General features: G+C 46.0%; 3 protein-coding genes and 1 long non-coding RNA gene across 9 annotated transcripts; 1 reads left to right on the forward strand and 3 right to left on the reverse strand.

The window, feature by feature from the left end:
• Nucleotides 1-31: 31 nt before the first annotated feature.
• Nucleotides 32-5,699, reverse strand: HOXB7 (homeobox B7). Of its 5 annotated transcripts, none has more exons than XM_054224637.1 (3): nucleotides 5,542-5,699; nucleotides 3,889-4,171; nucleotides 32-974 (listed from the first exon to the last, which is right to left on the reverse strand). In XM_054224637.1, the coding sequence occupies exons 1-3, from the start codon at nucleotides 5,620-5,622 to the stop codon at nucleotides 721-723; spliced, it is 618 nt and encodes a 205-aa protein (XP_054080612.1). In that variant the 5' UTR covers nucleotides 5,623-5,699; the 3' UTR covers nucleotides 32-720. The 5 variants fall into 5 exon arrangements, with proteins under 5 accessions (XP_054080612.1, XP_054080610.1, XP_054080613.1 ...); XM_054224635.1 differs by having other exon boundaries at nucleotides 3,889-4,488; nucleotides 5,542-5,645; XM_054224638.1 differs by having other exon boundaries at nucleotides 3,889-4,242; nucleotides 5,542-5,640.
• Nucleotides 5,700-5,839: 140 nt separating this feature from the next.
• HOXB8 (homeobox B8) lies at nucleotides 5,840-8,847 on the reverse strand. 2 transcript variants are annotated; one of them, XM_054224632.1, is made up of 2 exons: nucleotides 7,818-8,847; nucleotides 5,840-7,041 (listed from the first exon to the last, which is right to left on the reverse strand). In XM_054224632.1, the coding sequence occupies exons 1-2, from the start codon at nucleotides 8,236-8,238 to the stop codon at nucleotides 6,734-6,736; spliced, it is 729 nt and encodes a 242-aa protein (XP_054080607.1). In that variant the 5' UTR covers nucleotides 8,239-8,847; the 3' UTR covers nucleotides 5,840-6,733. The 2 variants fall into 2 exon arrangements, with proteins under 2 accessions (XP_054080607.1, XP_054080608.1); XM_054224633.1 differs by having other exon boundaries at nucleotides 5,840-7,038; nucleotides 7,818-8,844.
• LOC128919355 (uncharacterized) lies at nucleotides 6,649-10,779 on the forward strand. Its single transcript, XR_008469883.1, has 3 exons — nucleotides 6,649-6,955; nucleotides 9,449-9,557; nucleotides 10,032-10,779. It is a non-coding gene; the product is annotated as an uncharacterized LOC128919355 (long non-coding RNA).
• A 4,749-nt stretch (nucleotides 10,780-15,528) lies between these two features.
• Nucleotides 15,529-21,445, reverse strand: HOXB9 (homeobox B9). The gene is made up of 2 exons (XM_054224680.1): nucleotides 20,811-21,445; nucleotides 15,529-17,338 (listed from the first exon to the last, which is right to left on the reverse strand). The coding sequence occupies exons 1-2, from the start codon at nucleotides 21,316-21,318 to the stop codon at nucleotides 17,103-17,105; spliced, it is 744 nt and encodes a 247-aa protein (XP_054080655.1). The 5' UTR covers nucleotides 21,319-21,445; the 3' UTR covers nucleotides 15,529-17,102.
• Between the last annotated feature and the right edge of the window lie 487 nt (nucleotides 21,446-21,932).

Raw genomic sequence — 21,932 nt, forward strand, 5'->3', positions numbered from 1 at the left:
TTTAACAAGGGGAAGGAACCCAACGCGCTGGTAGATTATTGGAGATTTCTTTTATTTCGAAGAATAATAATCACAGACATGGGGGAAAAAAAAAAAAGCAACGCGTCGCCATTAAATAATTTGCTACTTTGATATACAACATTTTACGTAGCACAATATTAATTCCTCTCCTTTCTTTTTTTCGTAGAGTGTTGGACAAGGAAGAAATCCAGGTAAAAATATACACAGACAAAAGAGCATAGCAAGGAGAAAAGAACCACAGAGGTTACAGGGAGAAGGCGTGATAATCATTCATATTATGTACAGAACTATATACGCTAAGTATAATTTGCATTCAGACTTTCAGGTCACGTTTTCTAAATTAAAGGTGCTAAACACGACCACGTTACTTCATACCAAAAGGTACACCGCGAAGTACAAACGGAGATTTACAAATTACTTGTACTATAGGAAGACTCACATAGAAAAATGTGTCTATTCTGACTCTAAAGCCACATTTAATAGGTAGATAGTCATTCTATTGTACAAAAAAAAAGACTTTAATATAGGTAGTATTTTTTTCAGTGTCAGGAAACACAATGTATCATTCCTAGGGTTTTTAATTATTTATGCACTTATCATTTATCTATTTTAATATATAGTCTTTTTCTGTGTGTTTCCCCCCCGCCTTTTCTTCTCGCGTGGGTTTCCACGTTTCCTGCATCCACCTCTTCGCCCCTTTCATTCCTCCTCGTCGTCCTCCGCGTCCTGTTTTTCCTGGCTGTTGGAGCCGGAGCAGGCAGTTTTATTTTCTTTTTTCCACTTCATGCGCCTGTTCTGGAACCAGATTTTGATCTGTCTCTCGGTGAGACACAGGGCGTGGGCGATCTCGATGCGTCTCCTCCGCGTCAGGTAGCGGTTGTAGTGGAATTCCTTCTCCAGCTCCAGGGTCTGGTACCTGGTGTAGGTCTGGCGGCCGCGTTTTCTGTCGGTGCCTGGGAAATAAATACAGATTTACATCAGCTGGGGTTTTGGGGGAGATGTTCTGGGGCTGCTGGCTTGGTTTGCTCTCTTCCTTTTTCCTTTGGGTGCTGCTTAGCGAGCACCAAGCACCCATCCACTGCAGTCCCACGGGGGGACAAAGTCCTCGGAGGATCTGTGCAACCTGGGACAGCCCTTCTTTTTATTTGCGAGATCAACTCATCCTGCTCGAGGCTTTCCCCACCTCACCCTCCCTCTTCTCAGCCCCCAAACCACCCCAGCTTTAATTTCCCTTCGTCTCGGAAAAACGTGCTGTGCTTTTTTTTTTTTCTTTTTTTTTTTGCTGCCTGTGCGTGTCTCCGAGGGAACAACAAACTTCAGAAAGTTTCCTGCCCTCATAGGACCCCTCAGACTCTGAGCTCCTGCTTTAGTTTTCATTTAGACACCAGAAATTTCGGATGGTTGGGGAATAAATACAGAAATCCAGTTTAGACAGAGTGAGAGAGGCATCTGCTACCTACACAAATCCAACTATTTGTCCTCTTTTAAAGCTGTCATCAGGGCGCCTGCTTGCAAGGTGTGATGGTCTTAATTATTTCAGGGGATGTTCTAGGTACAAAATTGACTTCTGGGGCTGACGGGGGGGGCTACTACCCCCGGTCTGCGCTTGTGGGGGTGTCTGCAGATGAGAAGTGCCTCAACACTTAGCCCAAGCTCCCCACCACCCTCCAGCTGCCTGCGAACGGGGTTTGGAAAGGGCCCAGCTCCTAATTCTCCCTTCCACCCGACATTTCCTGCGGCCTGATTGGAAATAATTCTACAATATGGTGTTTGTGATCCTGACTCTATTTTCTATGTAAATGCTATGTATATCTATAGTATAATGTATTCTTTCCCAGAGCAGTGGGGATGGCGAACAGCAGCCCTCGGCCTCTCCTCCACACATTCCACTGGACTCCTCTTCTTCTTGCCTTTTTTAACACCCCCCCCTCCTTTTAAAAGAAGAAAAGATCCAGTCATTAAAAGGAGGGGGGAAAAAAGGCAAAATAGCCAGGCTAGCTGTAAAGTAAAAATGTGCAGGTCGTGGAATGTGGGTTGTAAAATCCGCTGAGGGGAGAGCCATAAACTGCTGCTGAATAGGGATGACAACTCTATCTCTGCTCGCTGATGAAATTCCACAAGCGCGATCGCACAGTGGGCATGAGGCACCGGGGGGGTGGGGTGGGAGGGGGACCCCGCTTTTACGACCGAGGTCGATTTTCTCTGGTTTTAGGCACAGCAGATCTCAGAGCATCCAGGGGCTTTGGAGCGCAGGTTTTTTTTGCCCTGCTCCCAAACCCTCTCTAATGTCGATCCTCGCAGCGTCACAGGCTAAAAAGGGGGTGAGCCGGGGAGGGGTCGGGGGGAGCTTCTTAAATCTGAAGTCAGATAAAAGCAGAGATGAAGTGTTTACGGCCAGAAATATTTGGTCTTTGATAAATCAACTGTAAAAGTGAATGAATTATGGAGCAGGTAATGGAAAGAACTGACCACCAAATAAGTGTGAGTGTAACTCCTGCCTTTATAACCCGCTACACATCGGCTGCTTCGCTGCTTTCTTTTTCCTCTGCTTCGCAGGGAGGGTGGCCCGCACTCTCCTCGCCCCCGAGGGCTGCTAACAAGACCCTTCCCGAATATTTGGCGGCGGAGGGCGGCTGGCTCGCAGGGATGCTCTCAAGTTGCAATCTGGCACGGCAGAGGCGAAGCCGGGGCGGCTGGAAAATGAGCTCACGCCTTCCCCTCCGCTCCCAGCCGGGACAGCAGCGCCTTTCCCCCCCCTTCTCGGGATTACACGAGTGTAAACACAACCACGCGTGTACACGGACTCCGGCCGGGCCGCTCCGAGCGGGAGCAGCCCGGCCCCGGAGCACCCGGCCCGGTCCCGGTGGGCTCCGTGCGGGCGGGACGGCTCCCGCGCGAGGGAAATGGATATTTATTAAATGTTAATTGACATTAATACCCTGAGACGGAGCGCGTTGGTGACTGAAGGCAGCGCGGCCGCCCGGCGTTCAGCCGGTTTGAGACACATGTGCGGGGGGGAGCGCGTCCCGGCGCGGGGCGTCCCCCGCCCCGCTCCGCTCCCGCGGAACATTGCGCGGCCTTCCGCGGAGCTGCGCTGTCTTGCGCCGCCGCAGCGTCCCGGGGACCCCCAGCAGGGCCACGCTGGCGTCCCCAAAGAGCCTTTCCCGAGCACACCGCACCCCTCCGCGGTGCTGTTTTTTGCGAGGTGACACAGAAAAACGTTCTCCCCCCCGATATCCATCCATCCGTCCATCCATCCATCCATCCATCCGGACTCCGGCCGGAGTGTCACCGTTTTAAGAGCCGGGCTTTTAATTGCAGCGGGAATGATGTGTTGCTGTTTCTGATGGCAACACGCTACGCTTAATTGCAGTGTCTGGGAGATTGTGGTGAGGGGCTGGCAAATGAAGGTTTTGCAATCTAACAGAAAACAAACCAAGCTTGCAAGCACCTCCCATAAACAGTTTCTTTCAGAATCTATATCTATATCTACATGGGGGTAGCACAATCTCCATCCTGTAAATATAGGAGAAGAAGGGGCTGGCCATTATTTCTGCAGCTCTGTCTGTCCCCTCTAAGACAAACTGCCTTTTGCATGGCACATACACAGCCCCAGCAACACCAATAAATATTTAAAGCTAAAAGGATGGCTTTATGGCGGGGAGGGTGTGTGTGTGGGGGGGGGTCGCTCTCTCCCCCTCTCTTTTGAAGATGCGTTTTCAGTGAAACGTCATGAAAGGAGTTGGGGACAATTCCCCCCTCCCCTCCCCCTCCGCCACCCCCCGCGCACGCCATGGAATAATTTACACTCCCCCCACGCCCCCCCCTCCACCCCGGGCTCCTTTCTTTAGGGAGGCTGGGGCTTACCTGTGCTCCTCATCCAGGGGTAGATACGGAAGTTACTGTCGCTTTGCAAATCTGAGTCCCTCTGGTCCGTTTTGCTGCAATTCTGCTTGGAAGCATCTCCCGGGCACATCATGGAGAGGTTTTGCTCAAAAGGGGAACAGTGCATGTTGAAGGAGCCGGGCTCCAGGCCGTAACCGGAGGAATACATGCTGGGGGGCTGGGGGTGCACGGCGCTGCCACTGGAGTAGAGCCCGGGCATGGAGGCGGCGAAGGGAGGCGTGGATCCGGCCCCATACCCCGCTCGCTGGGTGTTGGAGGCGAAAGCGCAAGAAGTTTGCTCGGGAAAGACTCCGGATGGGAAAACCGAACTTGCGGCTTGATATTTAGAAAATAAAGCATTCGCATAATACAATGAACTCATAATTTGGCCGGGTGATTTGTAGGTCGGGACGTTTTAGTGTCGGTTTTACGAGGTACCGTGATATATTACGGAATTAGAGTCCAGATTTACACCAAAAAGGAGCCCTTTTTCCTCCCGGCCCATGTGACGCGCGGGCACGTGGCTCCGGCGGCGCCAATCGCCGCCCGCTCCCTCCTCGGGGGCAAAAAATTGTAGTGCTGCTGGATTTATAAAATATGATAAATAATTGATGCGATATAAAACCCTCCAAGATCTATGCTGGAAAGAGTGAAATTGTGCTGGAGTCGATAAGCAACCTGTAATCAGTTTTCAGCTCAGACCGAGGGAGAAAGGGGAAAGGGGAAAGGGGGGGGGTAAAAGCACGTTGCTGATAAACCAGCGTCTCCCTCTCGGTCTCTCTCTGCTGGAGGAAAAGGAAGGGAGCTCTATTTATCCCTTTATTGATCCCGTCTAAAATTCCCTCCTTCGCACCATTTCCCCAGCTCCGAGGTACTTTTTCACAGGACTGTACATAATTCCCTCCCCTCCCCCCGTGACTCCCTCCCCCCCCCGGCCAACCCCCCCCCCCCCCCCCAAAAAAAAAAAGACAAATGTCTCATTGATACCTAATAGTTTCAGGGTTCTTTTTTTCCCCAAATGCCATTCAGCTCTATATCTAATTTATTCCAGTGCCACAGGCTTTGAGCTTCGTATTGAGCTGGCATTTGCTTTTCTTGTTGCGAAAAATAAAGAGTGTACAGATCCCTTGTTTAGCGTGTCAGCGGTTCTGCGGGACTCAATTACAGTTAGAAGTAAAACCTTACCAGCTGGCTGATTTGCTTTCTGCTGCAGAAGCAGAGAGACCTTCCAAAATGTGATCTGCCTCAATTTTTTATTTTTTTTTTAAGGGGATGGGGGTGGTGGTTTAGAAAGAAAGAAAGTCTTAGAGGCAGGAAAAGCAGCCCAGACAATGGTGGACGTGCATCTAGGGTTTGTGCTAGATCTCCTTTCCCAAGGTTACGTTGCAAGGGGATGGGTGTGCGTCCCCGCACTCCTCTATTGCCATGGCAGGGCAGCTCGACAGGCGAAGGAGCAGAAAGCAGCTCAGCTGCGCGACTGACCATTTATTTTTTTTGCAGCCCAGATGAGTGGGAGGAAAGGAGAGGGGGACCCAGAGCTGGGCTGCGTCTTGCGGGGACAGTGGGGTGGGCGAGGAGAGGGAGAAAGGAGGAAGGAGAAAGCAAAGAGGGGAGAAAAAAAAAGCGCCACGTTACCTTCAGGAAGGATTTCCACACAGCCTCCCAACCTGTCACCACCCAGGAACTGTTAGAAACAACAACAAGAGCAGAAGCCATGGCAGTTGCCCCGTCCCCCTCCCCTTCCCCGCCGCTCCCAGGCAGCAGCTCCCCGGCCCCAGCCCGTCCCAGCAGCGATCCAGCCCGCCAGCATCTCTCCAGGCAAAGAAGTCTTTGATGGCCAGGGCTGCAGCTCCGACACAATTGACTTTTATTTCCTTTCTATCAAAGTGGTCCTGGAGGAAATGGAGCAGAGTAAAAGAATGATGTCACGGAATTCTCGCTTGTAAACTTTATTGTAACTTTCTTCCGCCGCTTCCAGGTTTAGACAATAGAACAAAGTGATGAAAGAACAACAAAATATATCATTAGTTCCCCCAATAAAGTAATTCACGTATACAGTATACATTCTTTTTCACAGTTAACCTAAAGATCACTTTACAACTTGCTTCACTGTGCGCATGCTAACTAAAGGAGAGAAAACCGCTTTTTTTTCTTGTCTTTTTTTTTCTTTTTTTCCCTTTTTTTGGAAGAGACATTTAAAAATTGTAAAAAAAAAAAAAAAAAAAAAAGAAAATCCCTAACCAAAGAAAAGAACAGAAGTAAGAAGTAAGGAAAGTAAAGAGAGAAAGAGAGAGAAAAAGAGAGATAACTATAGCATAAATAGGCAGTTTCATGTTGTTGGGATGTTTGTTTCAATAGCTACCTCCAATACATACAGATAAACCACAACAAAAAAGGTGGAAAATAAAAAAAAAAGTGCACAAATGTAATTTCACGTAACTCCTATAGCATTGAAAGCTATGTTAACCAACCCACCCCCCAGGAAAGAAGAGAGAGACAGAGAGAAAGACAGAGAGAGAGAGAAAATTTCACAGTCATGTTTTACATAAGCTATTGCGTTACACTACCACTAGTTAATAACTGGCAAAAGGCAGGAGAGACCTCCCGATCACTTTTGCATACTGTTCATTGTATCAAAGGATAATCAGGAAAGTGGTGCTTACAGCTATATTGTTTTACAGCAATAAAAGGTTTTTTTTTTTCCTTTCTCTTTTCTATGCATTGTTGGTTTTTTTCCCACCCCTCCCTTACATTAACTGCCATTAACGTGGGGCTCAGGGGCTCTTCCACCCCAGCAGCGCTTGCCTTTCAGTCCTTAAAAATCCTTTTATTTCTTGTCCGCCTTCTGTGCTTCCCCTTCCTCGTCCACCTCCTGGGCTCTTTCCATTTTCTGTTTTTCCAGTTCTTCCTGCTCGCATTTGCTGCTGGGAAACTTGTCTTTGTTGTTTTCCTTTTTCCATTTCATCCTCCTGTTCTGGAACCAGATTTTGACCTGCCTTTCTGTCAATCCCAGGGCATGCGAGACCTCGATCCTCCGTTTGCGGGTCAGGTAGGGATTAAATAGAAATTCCTTCTCCAGTTCCAGCGTCTGGTAGCGGCTGTAGGTTTGCCTCCCCCTCCTCCGTCCAGCGGCTGCTGGGGAATTGCAAAGGTTGGGTGGAAGAGGGGAAGAAGAGAAGGAGGTTGAAAGATACATAAACCAGGCTCGGGAATAGGCACACACAGGCTCACACCCGCTCACACACACTCACACACACTCACACGCACACAGGCACGGGAGGGGGAGGAAGAAAGGACTGGCAGGAGCAAAGGCAGGAAGCGCGGAGGGAGAGGGAAAGGCTCCTGGAGAATATTATACAAGGGAAGATGGTTATAAAGGAAAGGGGTGATGGTGGCGGGGCGGGGGGGGGTCACCCACCAGCCCACTCCGAGCAGCCCAGCTAAAGCCTGCACTTGCACACTTATTATTACCCGAACCACAACAACAACAACAACAACAACAACAACAACAACAACAGACTCCGGCTCTTTGGGATCCCGCAAGAAAAAAAAAATCAGAGCTGCAGCCCGGGGAGAACAAGCAGCACCACCGAAATCCCAAATCAAACGCAAAACAAAAATGAAGGGGCTTTTTAAGGCTATAAAAGTGCCATAAACTTTAAGGACGCTTCCTTCCACAGAAAGCCGGGCTCGCTCAGCCCCCAGAAGAAAAGGTCTCCTTCAGGGTAATTAAACTATAAAGCAATTTACAAGTGCAAAAGTTTACCCCCATAAAGCAGTAAAATACAGTCACTGGGGAAGAAAAAGGGAGCGAAAGAAAGCAAGCAAGCAAGAGGGGCAGAAAGAAAGCAAGAGGGCTACTTTATGGGCTCAGGAAATGCCTCCTCGCTGTCCTCTCCATCTCGCCTCACCTTGCGGTCGCATCCAGGGGAAAAGCTGGGTCGGAGAAGGGCTCTGCTCCGAGCTCTCCGCCTCCTCTCCAAGGCCGCTGGCAGCGAGCTTGCAGTCCGTGTACTGCACCAAGTCCGACTCCTGGGCGCTGAAGAGGCTCTGCCTTTGCAAGGGGTCGTAGCCATAGAAGTTGCCGGGGTCCCCATGGCACGCCACGGCGCAGGGATTCTGTTGGTAAGGGGAGCTGGAGAGTGAGGATGCTCCGTGGTAAAACTCCTGGATTTGGGTCGGATGCTGGAAGGTGCCCCCCGTGCTGGGTCCGTACACCACCGTGGGTCTGCCCCCAAGATCCTGAGCGAACCCACAGTCATAGTAATTGGGACGCAAGGAGTCCCCGGTTTTGTATTTGGAGAAGAGTGAGTTGACAAAATAAGAGCTCATTTTAATTTAAATAAGAATATTTGTTTGGAGGAGGAAGAAAAGGAGGAAAAAAAAAAAAAAAAAAAAGAAGCCAACCAAACCAGACCACAGGAATCTATTAGCAAAAAAAGAAAGCGCTAAGATGCTAAGCAACGACAGTTTGTGATTTCCAGGAATATAAAAGGAGGATATAATCAAAACTCTAAGCCTGCATGATATTGAATTCTTTCCTCCCCCCCACCCCTAAAAAAAAAAAAAAATCGCCACTTAAAGAGTTCTCGCTTTACATTTCCAAGAAGAGATGCCAGTTCATAAACAGTTTTCAGTGATTTACTTCAGCGCAAATGAGTTGTTTCATATTTTGCAGTGTCTTTTCATGATCATTTGCATCTATTACCAAAACCTCATCCTATTGGCTTCTCCTTACTCCACACGGACTCTGCACTGCATGATTGTGAAAGGAAGAGTGTGAGAGAATAAAGAAGGAAAAGCAAGCGAGGGGGAGCGAGAGAGGGAGAGGGAGCGAGAGAGAGAGAGAGAGAGGGAGCGAGAGGGGAAGGGAGAAGGAGGTGGGGTGAATATACGGATTAAATATGTTTAACTACCTACATTAATGAGATATCGCTCGCCTCACAACAAATCACATACCTAGACCACCCAAAAGATTGATTTTTGGGGAGTGTTGGAAAATTAAAGAGAAGCGCTCGCAGTCGTTAATTTCAAAATTTTAACGAGGCAGTTTTAGCCTTTTTAAATGTCAGGGTCGCTTTGGAAAACTGTAAAAGAACACGATTTAATTGCTACCAGTTTTAAAAGGTCCTATAAATGTAATTGGTATTTTAATACAAGTTATCAAATCATACAGCTTCTTACCCTAAACATATTTTAAAACAAACGAGGTAGTCATATTTAACATTTTAATGATCAATTTCCTTATTATTGATAAAGGTTTAACTATCACATGAAGGGAATTGCATTTGTAATAGCCCCAAAAAAGGCTGTAAACTGTTTAACAAACTATAAAACGCCATAAAGCCGGGGATGTTGTTGTTGTTTATACCGCACTACATAAAAGCCGTTAGGATTTTACGAGTTCGTTCCTCTACTGCTATAAACCAGAGGTTTCGATTGGACCCGTCCGCATTACAGCGAGATGTTGAGGTGTCAATATTGAATTAAAATGATTATAGTTTTTCATATATAACATTGACTTTTTGTGTCTCTCCCGCAGCCCCCTCCCTGCCTCCTCCCCCGCCGAGGACTTGCTCAAGACGTGGTCGGGGATGATTGCGAACTAAAAGTATTGTGTCGCTTATCACATCCAGAACAGAGCCTTTATGGTCAGTAACTGATGGCTGTTCCCTACCTCACCCCCTCCTCAATAATTTCATATTTATTTATTTATTTATTTATTTATTTTTTGCATGATACTTCTAATGAAAACTGGGGAGAAGAGGGGGGATGGGGTCAGGCAGAGAGGAGCGAGGCTTTCTATTTTATTGGCATTTGGTAACAACGGAGCAAACTTACCCCTAAGATGCCAACGCTGCAATTTTCCACCATCTAAACACACAGGGGGTAGATTTTGAAATTCATTTATCGCAGTCAGCAAATATTACCGCGACGTATTTCAGCTAATAACGACACCAGACCCTCCCAGCCCAAACGCTGCCCCAGCCTGCCTAACACCCACGGCGCCCCTCCAAGCCCCTCGCAATGCCAGCTATATTTTCCAATGCTTCAACCTTCATCAGGAGTTAAAGGCACTCTTTTAAACCTCTATTTATTCATTCTTTTTCCTTTGCCCTGGGTAGATTGCTGCTGCTTCCCATTGCATCCGCCTGCGCGGTTTTGACACGAGAAAGGTGAATTAAAGACGGTTTCGCTCCTGCCTGCCTTGAGCTGAGGGACGATATTCAACCTCCACAACATGGAAAAGAGGAAAAAGTTGAAGTGTTTCGGTTAGTCTGTCTTGCCAGGGCTTTGGTGAAAAAAAATACCTGAATTAAAATTGGCAGTGGAAATAGGCAGGGAATTGAGAAAGGCAGAGAGAACGAGAGAGAGAAAGAAAGAAAGAAAGAAAACAAAGATAGCAACGGAATAAAACTTTAAAACCATCCTTAGAGAAATAATTTAAGTAAATACGGTTCCTTTATTTTGTGTAGGGATAATTTCAGTCGAGTCTAAGAGCCTTTTCAAGTAATTATTGTTGTTGGAGTACTTGCAGTGGTATAATTAAGACTTTTTCCCCCCTAAAAGACAAGTTAACATTTTATTTTTCTCAACACTTTTATTGTCGATTGAGCAGAGTTTGGTTTCATCTTTGGACATAAAACCCCAGAAATGGTGCACAGAAGTAAATAGAGCTTCGCAGCCTGGCGTGGGGATGCTCGATGCTAGAATTTTCAAGAAAGCAAAAAAAACCAAAAAAAATCTGAATCGAGTATTTTTAGAAAAGCAGCTATCTTCCTCTGTGTGTATTTGCAGGCGTGCTTCCACCTACTGAAGTCTGTAAAGTAAAAAATAGCAGGAATTCCCGTTCGTACATGGACCCCAGGAAGCCGGGAGTGAAGTTGTTCTTGGAAGTTAACATTTTTATCAAGTGCAGTAGAATTTTATGGTCATGATGTGATGGTAACTCACCAATGCACCAGAAATCAATGGCTGATCTTAAATCATTCATATACTGTACTCGGATTCCTGATGAAAGGAAAATGTTTCTATTATAAGAAAAAACAAGTGGGGATGTGTGTGTGTGCGTGTGTGTGTCTGGGAGAGAGAAGATAATTTATAAATACCCAGTGGAGGAAAGATTTATTGGGAATTCACAAGGAAAAAAAAAAAAAAAAGAACCCCAAATCCTTTCTTAGGTAAACCTTAACTTTTCACTACTCTGCATTTTACTGAGCGCACAAGGGCAAGATATTTCTTTATTTTCCCCATCTATTTCTGTTTACGTTTGTATGTCATTTAATAGCATTTAAACAGTCTTGAGATGCTTAAACTTTGCTTTTTAAAACAACATATCGCATCCCGTTCTGTCGTGAGCGTCGGTTTAATTTGTTACGTTCTCCCCCAGAATGTTGCTTACGGGAGAACGGGCGTATTTTCTGGTGGGACTTGGGAGAAAAATTTATTCAGAAAAATATCTGTTTATAACAATTTGGAAGAAAACCTATATCGAAATTATTGATACCGTTCCTTTCTATGTTATTTGTAGCTGAATTTGTAGCTGAAGGACTGAAACTATTCAGACTGTTTTTGTCTTGTAATTTTTAAGAAACAAAGGCCAAAATAAAAGTGGACTAACGGAGTTAAAAGTTTAAATTTTTGCTGCCGCTGCGTCAGTGGCGTATTTGTACTTATCACAAAACGTGGTAAATTAAGAGCTTTTTGGATTATTTTACTATTTTGCAGCATTTAAAAATATTTCCAAACATGTTAAGTGAAGACTTTGGGCAAAGAGCAGCAGCATTACCAAAAGACAGAGCAACTATACCAAAAATGACCGGTTCGGCTCCTAAAAAGTATATACTGTGGGGTTTTTTTCCCCGCAATGGTCATGAATCTAAAACATATAAAATAAAGAGCCGAGACAGCGCAGGTCATCCTGACGGCTGAGGTGAAGAGTCAGGGAAAAATATCCTGGGTTTGGGTGCGCTTTTCTCCCCGAAATCTTGGAGCCACTCTCTTCTCCAGCCCTGCAAACGTAAATCTTCGCTTTGGAGATAATTAAGCTGTCCTCCCACCTCCACCCCAACCAGCAGAAGACAAAAAACGATGGGTTTGTGTTTTTTCTCCCCTTTTAAATGAACATTTCAAATAGATGCGTGTCCCACCTCTCACCGCATCCCAACACAGAGCCTCCACATTCAAAAAAAAACAAAAACAAAAACAAAAAAAAGCCCCAAAACTCGCATAATTTACCCTGGCAGGGAAAAATAGATGTAAGCGATAAAATCGGCAAAATAGCTATAATTAACCCTATATTTTATGCCTTGGGATTATTCATGCTCGCCAGCCAACAGCCCGCTTGTCGCCGCTAACGAAGTCAAGGTGTTACGCGGAGCCCCGCGGCCGCGCGCGGGAGACGCGCGTCTTGCGTGGAGCAAGGGCGCCACCTAGCGGCGCCGCGCGGAGCCGCAGCCTGCGCAGCGAGGGGGGAGATTCCCTTTGGGGTGGGGGGGCAGAAAAAGCGGGGGGGTATCCCCGCTCGGACCTGGGGAAATAAAGCTAGGCAAAAGCGAGAGGAGGCGGAGGAGAAAAAGACGGAGAAAAGGGAAAAATTGAGCTCTTCCTCCGCGCTCCGCAGCGCTTAAATTTTACGCGGGGAGAACCGCACCATCCAGCCGGCAATAAAAGAGGGAAAATGGGTTTGCTTTTGAAAACCGCTATTGTTTCAAATTCCGAGACTAAACAATTGGTCATTCTGCTCTGGAGGGGGAAGGCCAGAGCTGTAAACCGATAAAGAGCTTCCCAAGCCCAGACGTCTCGCCAGAACTTCGAGTGTGTGCGGGGGGGGTGCCCCTGTGTGTGTGTGTGTTGTTGTGTGCACGGCTCAGCGTTCTGGCAGCCTGGAATTGCTTTAAAGGAAAAAGAAAAAAAAAGGGGGGGGGGAGAAGGGGAAAAAAAAAAAAAAAAAGAACAAAGGGAATCATCCAGAGCGCTGGATTTTCACGGCATCTGCAAGAGAAGAATAAATTAGCCGAAGTCCCTCCCCACCTTTTCTCTCCCTCTTCCCTCTCCCCCCCCCCCCCCGCTTATTTCTTAAATACCCCCACCCCTAAAAAACAAAAAAAAAGAGAAAAAAGGAAAAAAAAGGGGGAACTTTGTATGGAACTGAAGCAGAAACAAGAGCATTTACACGTTGGGTTTCCCCACATTCCCAAGTCGTTGTAGTAATTTAGGAGTTCCTGAAAGTTTTCTTGCACTGTTTGCTTTACAGCCGTTTAGTTCCTTAACCTTCAGAAATTTATACCCTATAAAGTTTTATAGCGGTCATATTCTTTTATTGCAGCACACTGCACTGAATTTTCCTTTTTTTATGACAAGTTACTTCCCTTTCTCTCTCTTCCCTCACTAAGTTCCAAATATCTTTCTTCTTCTTTTGTTTTCTTTTCAGAGCTGCCCCAAAGAAAGGATTTTTTTTAAGAAGTGAAATATTGCCCTTTAGAGCGCCCATTATGTTAAAAATTAGTGGAGAGAGATTCTTGGTTATATTTCTCACTACCTGCTTCCTGCAGGGCTGAGCAGGTCTTAGGGTTTGTTTGTTTTTTAAATATAGAGATAGAAACACTTTCCAAGCGCTTGTATTTCTTCATGAGCAATAAAATGTCAAACGAATTTAGAGACGGAGTTATAGGAGCCGCTCATTGAGCCCTTGGAAAAAGGAACCGCGTGTCAAATCCGAGGTGATGCCAAGCAGGGAAAGCGGGGTGGGGTTTCTCACTGTTTGTTTTGGGTTTCTAATTTTTCTTTAGCAAAGTTTTCCTTGGGCGGTAGGGGAATAAGCCAAAGAAAGTCAAATAAAGCCAGCCCACTCTGCGCCTTTTCTTCTGGTCCCCTAAGGCTGATGCGGGAAAGCAAAGATCAAGCCCTCAAAAACAAACAAATAAACAAGCAAACAAACAAGCAGCCACCGGTAAATGTAACCAAAGATTAAAGATCTCCGATTTAAAAATAAAAAAGTATTTAGAAAGGCAGCAAGTTTGCGTGGGACCAAATAAGCACTCGCTACACCAGAGAGGAATTATCTCCATTTGCCTCTGGACAAAGCAAAAATTGGTTCTTATAATACACTTAACGAGCCACTAAAGAACACAGGAAAACACAATAAAAATATTTCTGAAATTTTAGATGAAGCAGTATAACACAATGACATATAGGAGCTGTTGTTCTAAAATCGATTTTTATTCTGGAGCATTAAACATCTCTGGAAAATACATCCGGGCTGATGCTACAGAAGACAGTTTTTCCAACATTTCTTAAGTAAGCATATTTCCTAATAAAATGAACTAACATTTTAAATTCTATTTAAAAAGAACCTTATATCGTCGTCTTAAAAATATCCGCTCTTTACCACAATTCTAAGGAAAGTGAAAAACGTTTCTAAATCCTAGTGGCCGATGGGTTGCAAACATCAATTAAGTCACGGATACGCTTCTGAAAAATATAGTAATGAGGATTTAGGCAAGTCCATACTCATTCGAGAGATGAGGAACACACCAATTCAGCACGAAGCAGATTTGAAATTCATCCATCCTTGAGAAGAATCAAACAAAACTGAAAAATTTGACTGCCCAGCTTAAACACAGATAAATCAACTTTTCCGACCCACTATTTATTTATTTATTTTTAATAAGTCCAGATTTAGAGAAATGATGCTGCTGCCATCAACTTTTTTTTTCCTCGGCTCAAAATGTCTCCGAAACAGCTTTTCTTAATTGAGTTTCGAGGAAGGAGATTAGGGGCTTTGACACAGGGTGAAGTTTGGTTACATTTAACTCCCTCCGGCAACAGAACAGTTAAATTTTGAAACCCCCAAGGAGCTACTTCGTGATGGAAAGTTTTACATGAGAAAGTCTAGGCATTAAAAAAAAAAAAAAAGAAAAAAAAGGCACAAAACTTTCTGAGGAATGGTCTTAAACACTTAAGATCTGGTTTCTTGTCGAGTAGGAGATTTTATTTATTTTTTTTTTAACCCCTTTCAAGGGGAATTGAAGTGGTGGAAATTTCAGTGCACCGAGGCGCAGCTACTTGATTCTTATCTCTGGATCATGGCGGGGGGGGGGGAGGGGGGAGGCAAAAAAAAAAAAGAAAAGGCAGGAACACTTTCCAAAAACACAAATCTGCCTATCGCTCCTTCCCAGAGCAATCCCTGTTCAACAGATAAAAGTGGTCTCGCAAAACCTGACGCTGAGGATACACAAATTAGTCACTTCTGAAATCAGATCTGCACTGGCTCCTTCAGATATACAGCAGAAATAAATTTCTTTTCTCTATTTCCCCCCCCCCGCCCTATTAAAACTAGGCACCTTACACTCGCCTTGTTCCTAGAAAGCCTCCTGGCAGCTAAATATACAAATTTGCACACGAAGAAAACGAGAGAGGTTTATTTCGACATTTTCCATCCACTATCAACTGCAGAACTCTTCGCATACTTAAAAAGCCACAGTAGAAACAGAAAACGAGCTTCAACAGTCACAGAAACACAACCACAAACACAGTTTACAATACCCACCATATAATCGACTGGTACTAACCCCCCCGGACCCCCTCCCTCCTCCCGTTCCCCCCCCTCCCTTCCCAAAACAAAGTTAAGTCTTACAGAGATAAACGGAAACCAGTCCCGCCCGGGCGGGTTGGAGAAACCTCCAGCGGATCTGTCAGATGAGAAATCAGCTCCGGCCGGCGTGACATGAGACCAGCAAGGTCCAGATTTGTTACTCTAAACCCTTCTTGGGGATGAGGATGAGGATGGCGCGGAGCCGACGCATCCCCCGGTGCCACCCGCGGGACGAGGTTCCTTCCCCGGGGAGGCGGCGGGGCCCCGGCGTGGCACCGGGCCCCGGAGGAAAGCGGGTGGCAATGGGAAAACATGCCGGGAGCTCGCTTCAGACGAAAAAAAAAACAACAAAACCACCCACAAAAACCCCACCCCAACAAAACCCCACCGACATTCAAGTATTAAAAGCATCTCAGCAAACGGGAGGGGGAAGAAATACACACAGGCTAGGGTTGGCACTTTATCTCTGCAACAGCCTACTGCTTTAGGAAAAGTCAATTCACAATAAATTATAAATATGCTAGCACTAAGAACACAACCTTCCCCTCCCTTATAGCTCTACTAAGGTAGTTTTTTAACTAGAAAATCCCTTTCTTCCTCTCCTCTAAAAGTTAGGAATAAGTTGGCAGGGGTTCTTCCGCCCCTTTTTCTCCTAAATAATTTACAATGCGGCTCTGAGAGTGCCCCCCACACACTCTCTCGCCTCCCTCCCCGTCTTTTCTCCTCTTCCAAGTGACCCAGTATAAAACTACCAGATGAGGAGGGCTGCCTGTAAAGATCCTACTAAACTTTCAGGTCAAAGTCACATATCTGCCATGGCACGATTCAAATAAAAATCCCGCATAATAAAACAAACTAAAAAAAAAAATAGAAAGAAAGACAAAAATAAAAGAAAAGAAACCCAGCCCGGTTGGGAGCTGGGCTGTCATTAACCGACTACCCCGGTATAAAGTTGGCGAATTGAAAATGATTTGTTGGGTGCAATTAAACGCAAGTCTTACGAATGTGTCTGTCTTGCAGTAGTTTAATTAAATCGTCTGGTTCCTTGGCCACCTCAACGTGTGTGTGTGTGTGTGCGCCGGGGTGTTGTGAATGTTATAGAGAATCATTGTCCTTACGTGGATAAAGAAAGACAGCGAGGTTTGGTGGGGGCTTGGGCCAGGGTTGTTTGCGGCCAGTTGTGTTTGCCGTCTTGCTTTCCATGGAGAAAATGCGAGCAGAGAAAGCTGCTGCTCAGACAGGAGCCTATGTTCCACTGCAGGGAGAAGAAAAGAGAAGGGGGGGGGAAATAGAGAAAGAAAACAAGAGAACAGAAACAAAACCCAGCATGTGTCCCCAAAAAGGAGCTGCAGTTTTGGCTAAGTTGCCTCCTATGTGGCAATACTAAGAAGATTTTTAAAAAAAAAAAAAAAAAAAGCAACATCTCGCATGCAAAGGTGGAGATGGGACACGGGGAGGTTTTTCCCCTCGTGTTTGGGGTGTTTGGCAGCACTACAGTGGGGGTGCGCGGCCGCGGAGGCTGGGAGCTGGGGGGGGAAGGGGATGGGGGGGGATGTTGCTTTTCTGGGTTTTTGTCGGGTTTGTTTTTTTTTTTTCTTTTTCATTCTTTGCCCTGTTCCTTGTTCATTTTCTTCATTTTCATCCTTCGGTTCTGAAACCAGATTTTGACTTGTCTCTCACTCAGGTTGAGGAGTCTGGCCACTTCGTGTCTACGGTCCCTCGTCAGGTACATATTGAATAAAAACTCCTTCTCTAGTTCCAGGGTCTGGTATTTGGTGTAAGGGCATCGTTTTTTCCTGGAGGAACGGGCGTGAAGCCAGCTGGCAGCTGGGTTGGCTGAAAGAAAAGCAGCAAGATCAATACGATGCAGCTTGAGTGTTTCTCAGAAGGTTTTAATCATGCCATCAAATATTAAGATTACACGGACGCATATGCACGCCCGGGTGAAAAACGCTCCCCGCCACAGGCGTTGGCAGCAGAGGCCGTACGAAAATCATACGGGACCGTCAGGCTGCGCAGATGGGGCGGGGGGGCGATCCCGAAATGCACAGGCACCCCCGTGTCTCCTAAGTGGGGGGGCCCAGGACCCGCGGACACGGGGTTACACCCATAGATGTGCTCACACGCGTGTCTGTGCACACACATGCCCCCGCACACGCGTTTGTGCACGCACACGTTGCCCCGCACACGCGTGTGTGCGCACACACATGTCTCCCTGCACACGCGTGTGTGTGCACACACGTACCCGTGCACACACGTGTGTTTGGGCTCACACGTGCCCCCGGCAGAGCTCCCCCCACTTTTCCCCACGTCCATCTCTGCCAGGTAAACACCCACATGCACTTAGAGATTTGCATAGCGCACGTTACGCACCATATATACAAAGAAATCCATGAAAAAAAAATTGTATATATTCTATATTTTTCAGACGTGTTTTCCCACGTGTCTCCAGATTTGCTCCCACAGCCACGTCGCGCAGGAAAAGAGCAGAGAGAGGGGATCTGGAGAAACCTTTCATAAATCCTGCTTATTTTTTTGGTATGTGGCAAGAAACGGTCGCGATACAATAAACATCCTCTGAGGGGCTGGCTGGACCCTGCTGCCGGAGATCTGGACAGTGTTACCCAGAGACACGGACATTTGCAGGGCTGCAAATGCAGCCAAAAATAAATAACAGGCTGCCCGTCACCCTCGCGTGCGGGAGAAGTTACGTGGGAATTTTTTTTGCGAAAAGGACATTTCAGGAATTAGCTTATTCAAGGAGAGGGGAAGAGGGGGAAGAGGGGGGAGAAAACAACATTTTGGGCGCAGAACTCACCCCCGCAGACACGGTGGTGGTGCAGGTCGCACCCAAAGGTGAAGTGGGTTTAGGGTAAATAATAGAGCATTTACTAATCACGTGCAAATATTAGCTGACCGTTGGGTAACTGTGAGGCGGGAAAGAGTGAAATGAAGGGTTATAGACAGACCACGTATTTCTATTTTATTTCCTTTGCCTCCTCTGAAATTATGACTGAAGCCATAAACCTTTACACCAATTAAATGGACCATTATAAATACATACATACACACACGCGCGCGCCATCAGAACGTTTCCTCTACGTAAAATGAAATATATTGAATATTTTTAAAAAATAATCCGGTTAATCTTCCACTGTAAGTACTGCCTCTTACAAATTTGCACGGCTATTTCCTTAATGTAATTGACTTGATCTAATATGCAGAATTAAATATTAAAGAGGAAGAAAGCTGTTAATAATTGATACTGTTAATCCTGCTACCCATCCTTTAATGGCGATGGAGGGCTCTGCTTCATAACAGATTTTTATTCGGTTTGGGTTTATTTTTTGGTCACATCTTGGATCGTTAAAATATAAGATAATTCAAACGCGAATGTGGCTTTATCTATTCACTATACACAAATCCCTGAACAGGAAAGCGAATGGGAAGAGGTTCTGACACATCTTTTCTTTAAAATCCAGCAAATAAATTAACAGATCCCTGTGCCCTGCACAGGGCGGAGATTCATTATTGCGAAATACTTTCAAAAATTGAAAGAGTCAGGGAAATTGGTGGGAGTACTTTCTGCAAAACAGCTCCGTCTCCCAGCCCTGGCAAGCTCTCAACATCAGCCCAAATTAAACTATTATTTAAAACAAAATATGCGTCGTAACCACATGCCATAGAAACCACACAGCATCCTCTTAGCGCGGGTCCCTGCACTTATAACTTAATAACATTTTCTTGGACAAGATTTTTATATATTCAATTTCAGGGACGTTGAGCACAGAACCTGGATATTTAATTCTCTCAAATCATTCACCTCACGGTTGCAGTTTGTTCTGGACCTCTGCCCAGTACAATAGAACAGGACTTTCTTTTTGTGTGTGTGTGTGCGTGTGTGTGTGCCTGTGTGTCTGTGTGCAAGTTAAATGATAGGAAAAAAAAATGTCACCATAACATCCTGCACAAGGAGGAGAGGAAATCATGAAGGGCGAGAATATACTGTATTTTTGATGGTATGGTTGCAATGGCAATCTCTGCTGCTCTTCCACGGTGAGGGAGGGGGGGAAATAGAAGTTAATTCAAGGGGAAAAAGAATGACTGTGTCAGTGCGTCCTGCACAGACTCCGAGGAGTTATACCCTCGGCGGGGGCTGCTCCTCCGCCAGTTTGGAAAACTTGGGCTTTCACTGCAAAATATTTACCGTGGGGTGAAGACAAGTCCCCCCTTTGCTCGGGCTTTGGCTCCGCTTTTCCTCTCAGATGGAAACCAGGGACCAGCCGGATCGGTACGAGGGGAAGATACTGGCTCTTTCTTAGTCAAACGCCATCGCGTTATTATTATTAGCGTTATTATAATAATATTATCATTATTATTAATAATAGTCTTATTAATAGCATTATTGATGGTACTATTAAGTATTTTCAAGGCGAATGATTTTTTTTTTCGATATTTCAGGGGAAAAAAGACAAGCCAGCTCGCGAAAAAAAAGCACATGCTGAAGTTTAACTGTTTCCCCAATCTGGCGAGATTACAAATAAAAGCTAATTAAGTTGGAAGCACCCCCCTCCCTCATTTTTTTTTTTTTACTGGGAAAGAGCGTGATTTTGCAATATTCATACCCCGAACCCTTGCGTTTAATACACAACTAAAAAAATATAAACCAACAACAAATAAACAGACAAATACGAGGAATGAAAGAAAAGCCACCGCCGCCGAGAGCCGCAGAGGGGGTGAGGAGGGCAGCGAGCCCGTCCCCGCATCTGCCCGGTGCACCGGGGCGGCGGGCACGGAAAAGCCCCCGCTGCTGTTTACTTCCCCCACGTGAACTTTTCCTCCGCAATTTCTCCTCTTTCCCCCCTTCTTCTCCTTCTTTCTCCCCATCCCCCCCCCCCAACGCCGCCGCCCTCCGCTCCCCTTTCCCCACCTTTCTCCCCGACATCCACGGGCTCCCCCCGTCCCTTCCCTTCCCCTCCGCCCGCACCCGCGCAGATTTACTCCCGCTTACTAAAGTGGTCTCTGCTGCCGGAGCCAGCGCTTTGTAGCAAAGAGGATGACTCGCTCCAGCTTTTGTCCGCTCTGGACTCTGTTTAAGCCCAGAGACGACGCTCATTTTTATTTTTATTTTTATTTACCGGCAGAGACAATGCCACCCCTCTCCCCTCCCCACCTCTCCCCTTAGGTTGGCATCAGCAAGCTGAGACTTTTCTTTAAGCCCTGATTTTAAACTTTACGCAGCATTGTCCCCTTTTATTGCACCTCCTCCAGCTTTTATACTGTTTACTTCCTCACTTTTATAACTTACTTTGATCTGTCCTGTCTTTGTCTTCGCTTCCTTCACAAACTTTATTGTCCTCGAAGCTGGGCCTTTGATTGGAAACGATCCCTTCCCTTGCAGCAGAAGTTTCTAAATTGTACTCCTGTGTTCCCTGTTTATGGACATCCCCGGGACGGCCCAGCAGCGGCTCTGCCTTAACAGACCCCTGCCCGGGGAGGTTCTCTGCTCTGGGTACTGGATCCAGCCAGCTCCGGAGATACCTGCTATCAGATGGGACGCTTTGATGTTGAATATATGGATGGTAGACGGCAGGAAGGGTACCAGAAGAATGTGGATTCAAAGGAGTCCAGGAGGCGCTGAAAACTGGAGGTTTTGGCTGAAAACTACAGGAGGGGAATTCTAGATGCTCATTGTGCCCAGCTTGCCTGGAACTTGTATATTGCCCAGATGAAAATTTAGCTGAAGGCGAGTCTTCACTTTCATGACTTATAATAGAGTCGACATAATAATTGCTAAGAGTCCCAGAAATGGACATTCTCAGACATCATACAAAGCACGGTTCAATGAAGGGAAAAAAATATATAGGACAGATCTAGATTTGTACTCTACCCCCTTCTCCAACTTCCCAGCCAACAAAGTACAGTTGGGCTGCTGTGTTGTGAGCTCCCAGCAAAATGATTGGTCAAACTTTTTTCGTGTGCCTGATAAAGCGTCAGTCTCGGCGTAAATCAATCGAAGCCGAGGGGGCTGCGCTGCGCTGTCATCCGCCCTTGCATTCCATATCAAGGATGGATTGTTTTATGTTTATGCAATGTTGCAAAACGTCAGGAGTTTCGAAAAGCCACCAAACGGGCAGAGCTGGGGCTAATATCCCTTCCTAGATTTGCTCCCGAAATATTAAGGGGGGGGTCCGGAAAGGGGGGGGGGGGGGCGGATATTTTTTATTTTTTTTTTTTTTTAAAGAAAGATGCTGATGTGCTTGCTTTGCCTTTAATAACCATCATGGGGGAATAGAGATAAAAGCTATTCTTCGCCACTCGGGCTCCAGAGTACGATAGCAAAAAATCAGAGAATAAGTACAAACCACCACTCCCCCCCGCCGTGATTTCATATACATACATGTGTGTGCCTGCATTACAGGCATATACA

Source organism: Rissa tridactyla, chromosome 19 (genome assembly GCF_028500815.1).
Source record: "Rissa tridactyla isolate bRisTri1 chromosome 19, bRisTri1.patW.cur.20221130, whole genome shotgun sequence".
NCBI lineage: Eukaryota > Metazoa > Chordata > Aves > Charadriiformes > Laridae > Rissa > Rissa tridactyla.

Bases quoted from the DNA above. Each gene is read 5' to 3' on its own strand.
- HOXB7 (XM_054224635.1), bottom strand. From the start codon at position 4,288: ATGAGTTCATTGTATTATGCGAATGCTTTATTTTCTAAATATCAAGCC. The intron at 975-3,888 runs GTAAGCCCCAGC...TTTATTTCCCAG, and splicing joins CCCCTGGATGAGGAGCACAG to GCACCGACAGAAAACGCGGC.
- HOXB8 (XM_054224632.1), bottom strand. From the start codon at position 8,238: ATGAGCTCTTATTTTGTCAACTCACTCTTCTCCAAATACAAAACCGGG. The intron at 7,042-7,817 runs GTGAGGCGAGAT...GCAATTCCCCAG, and splicing joins CCCCTGGATGCGACCGCAAG to CAGCCGCTGGACGGAGGAGG.
- HOXB9 (XM_054224680.1), bottom strand. From the start codon at position 21,318: ATGTCCATTTCTGGGACTCTTAGCAATTATTATGTCGACTCTATTATA. The intron at 17,339-20,810 runs GTAAGTTATAAA...CTTTTCTTTCAG, and splicing joins CAAAGACAGGACAGATCAAA to CCAACCCAGCTGCCAGCTGG.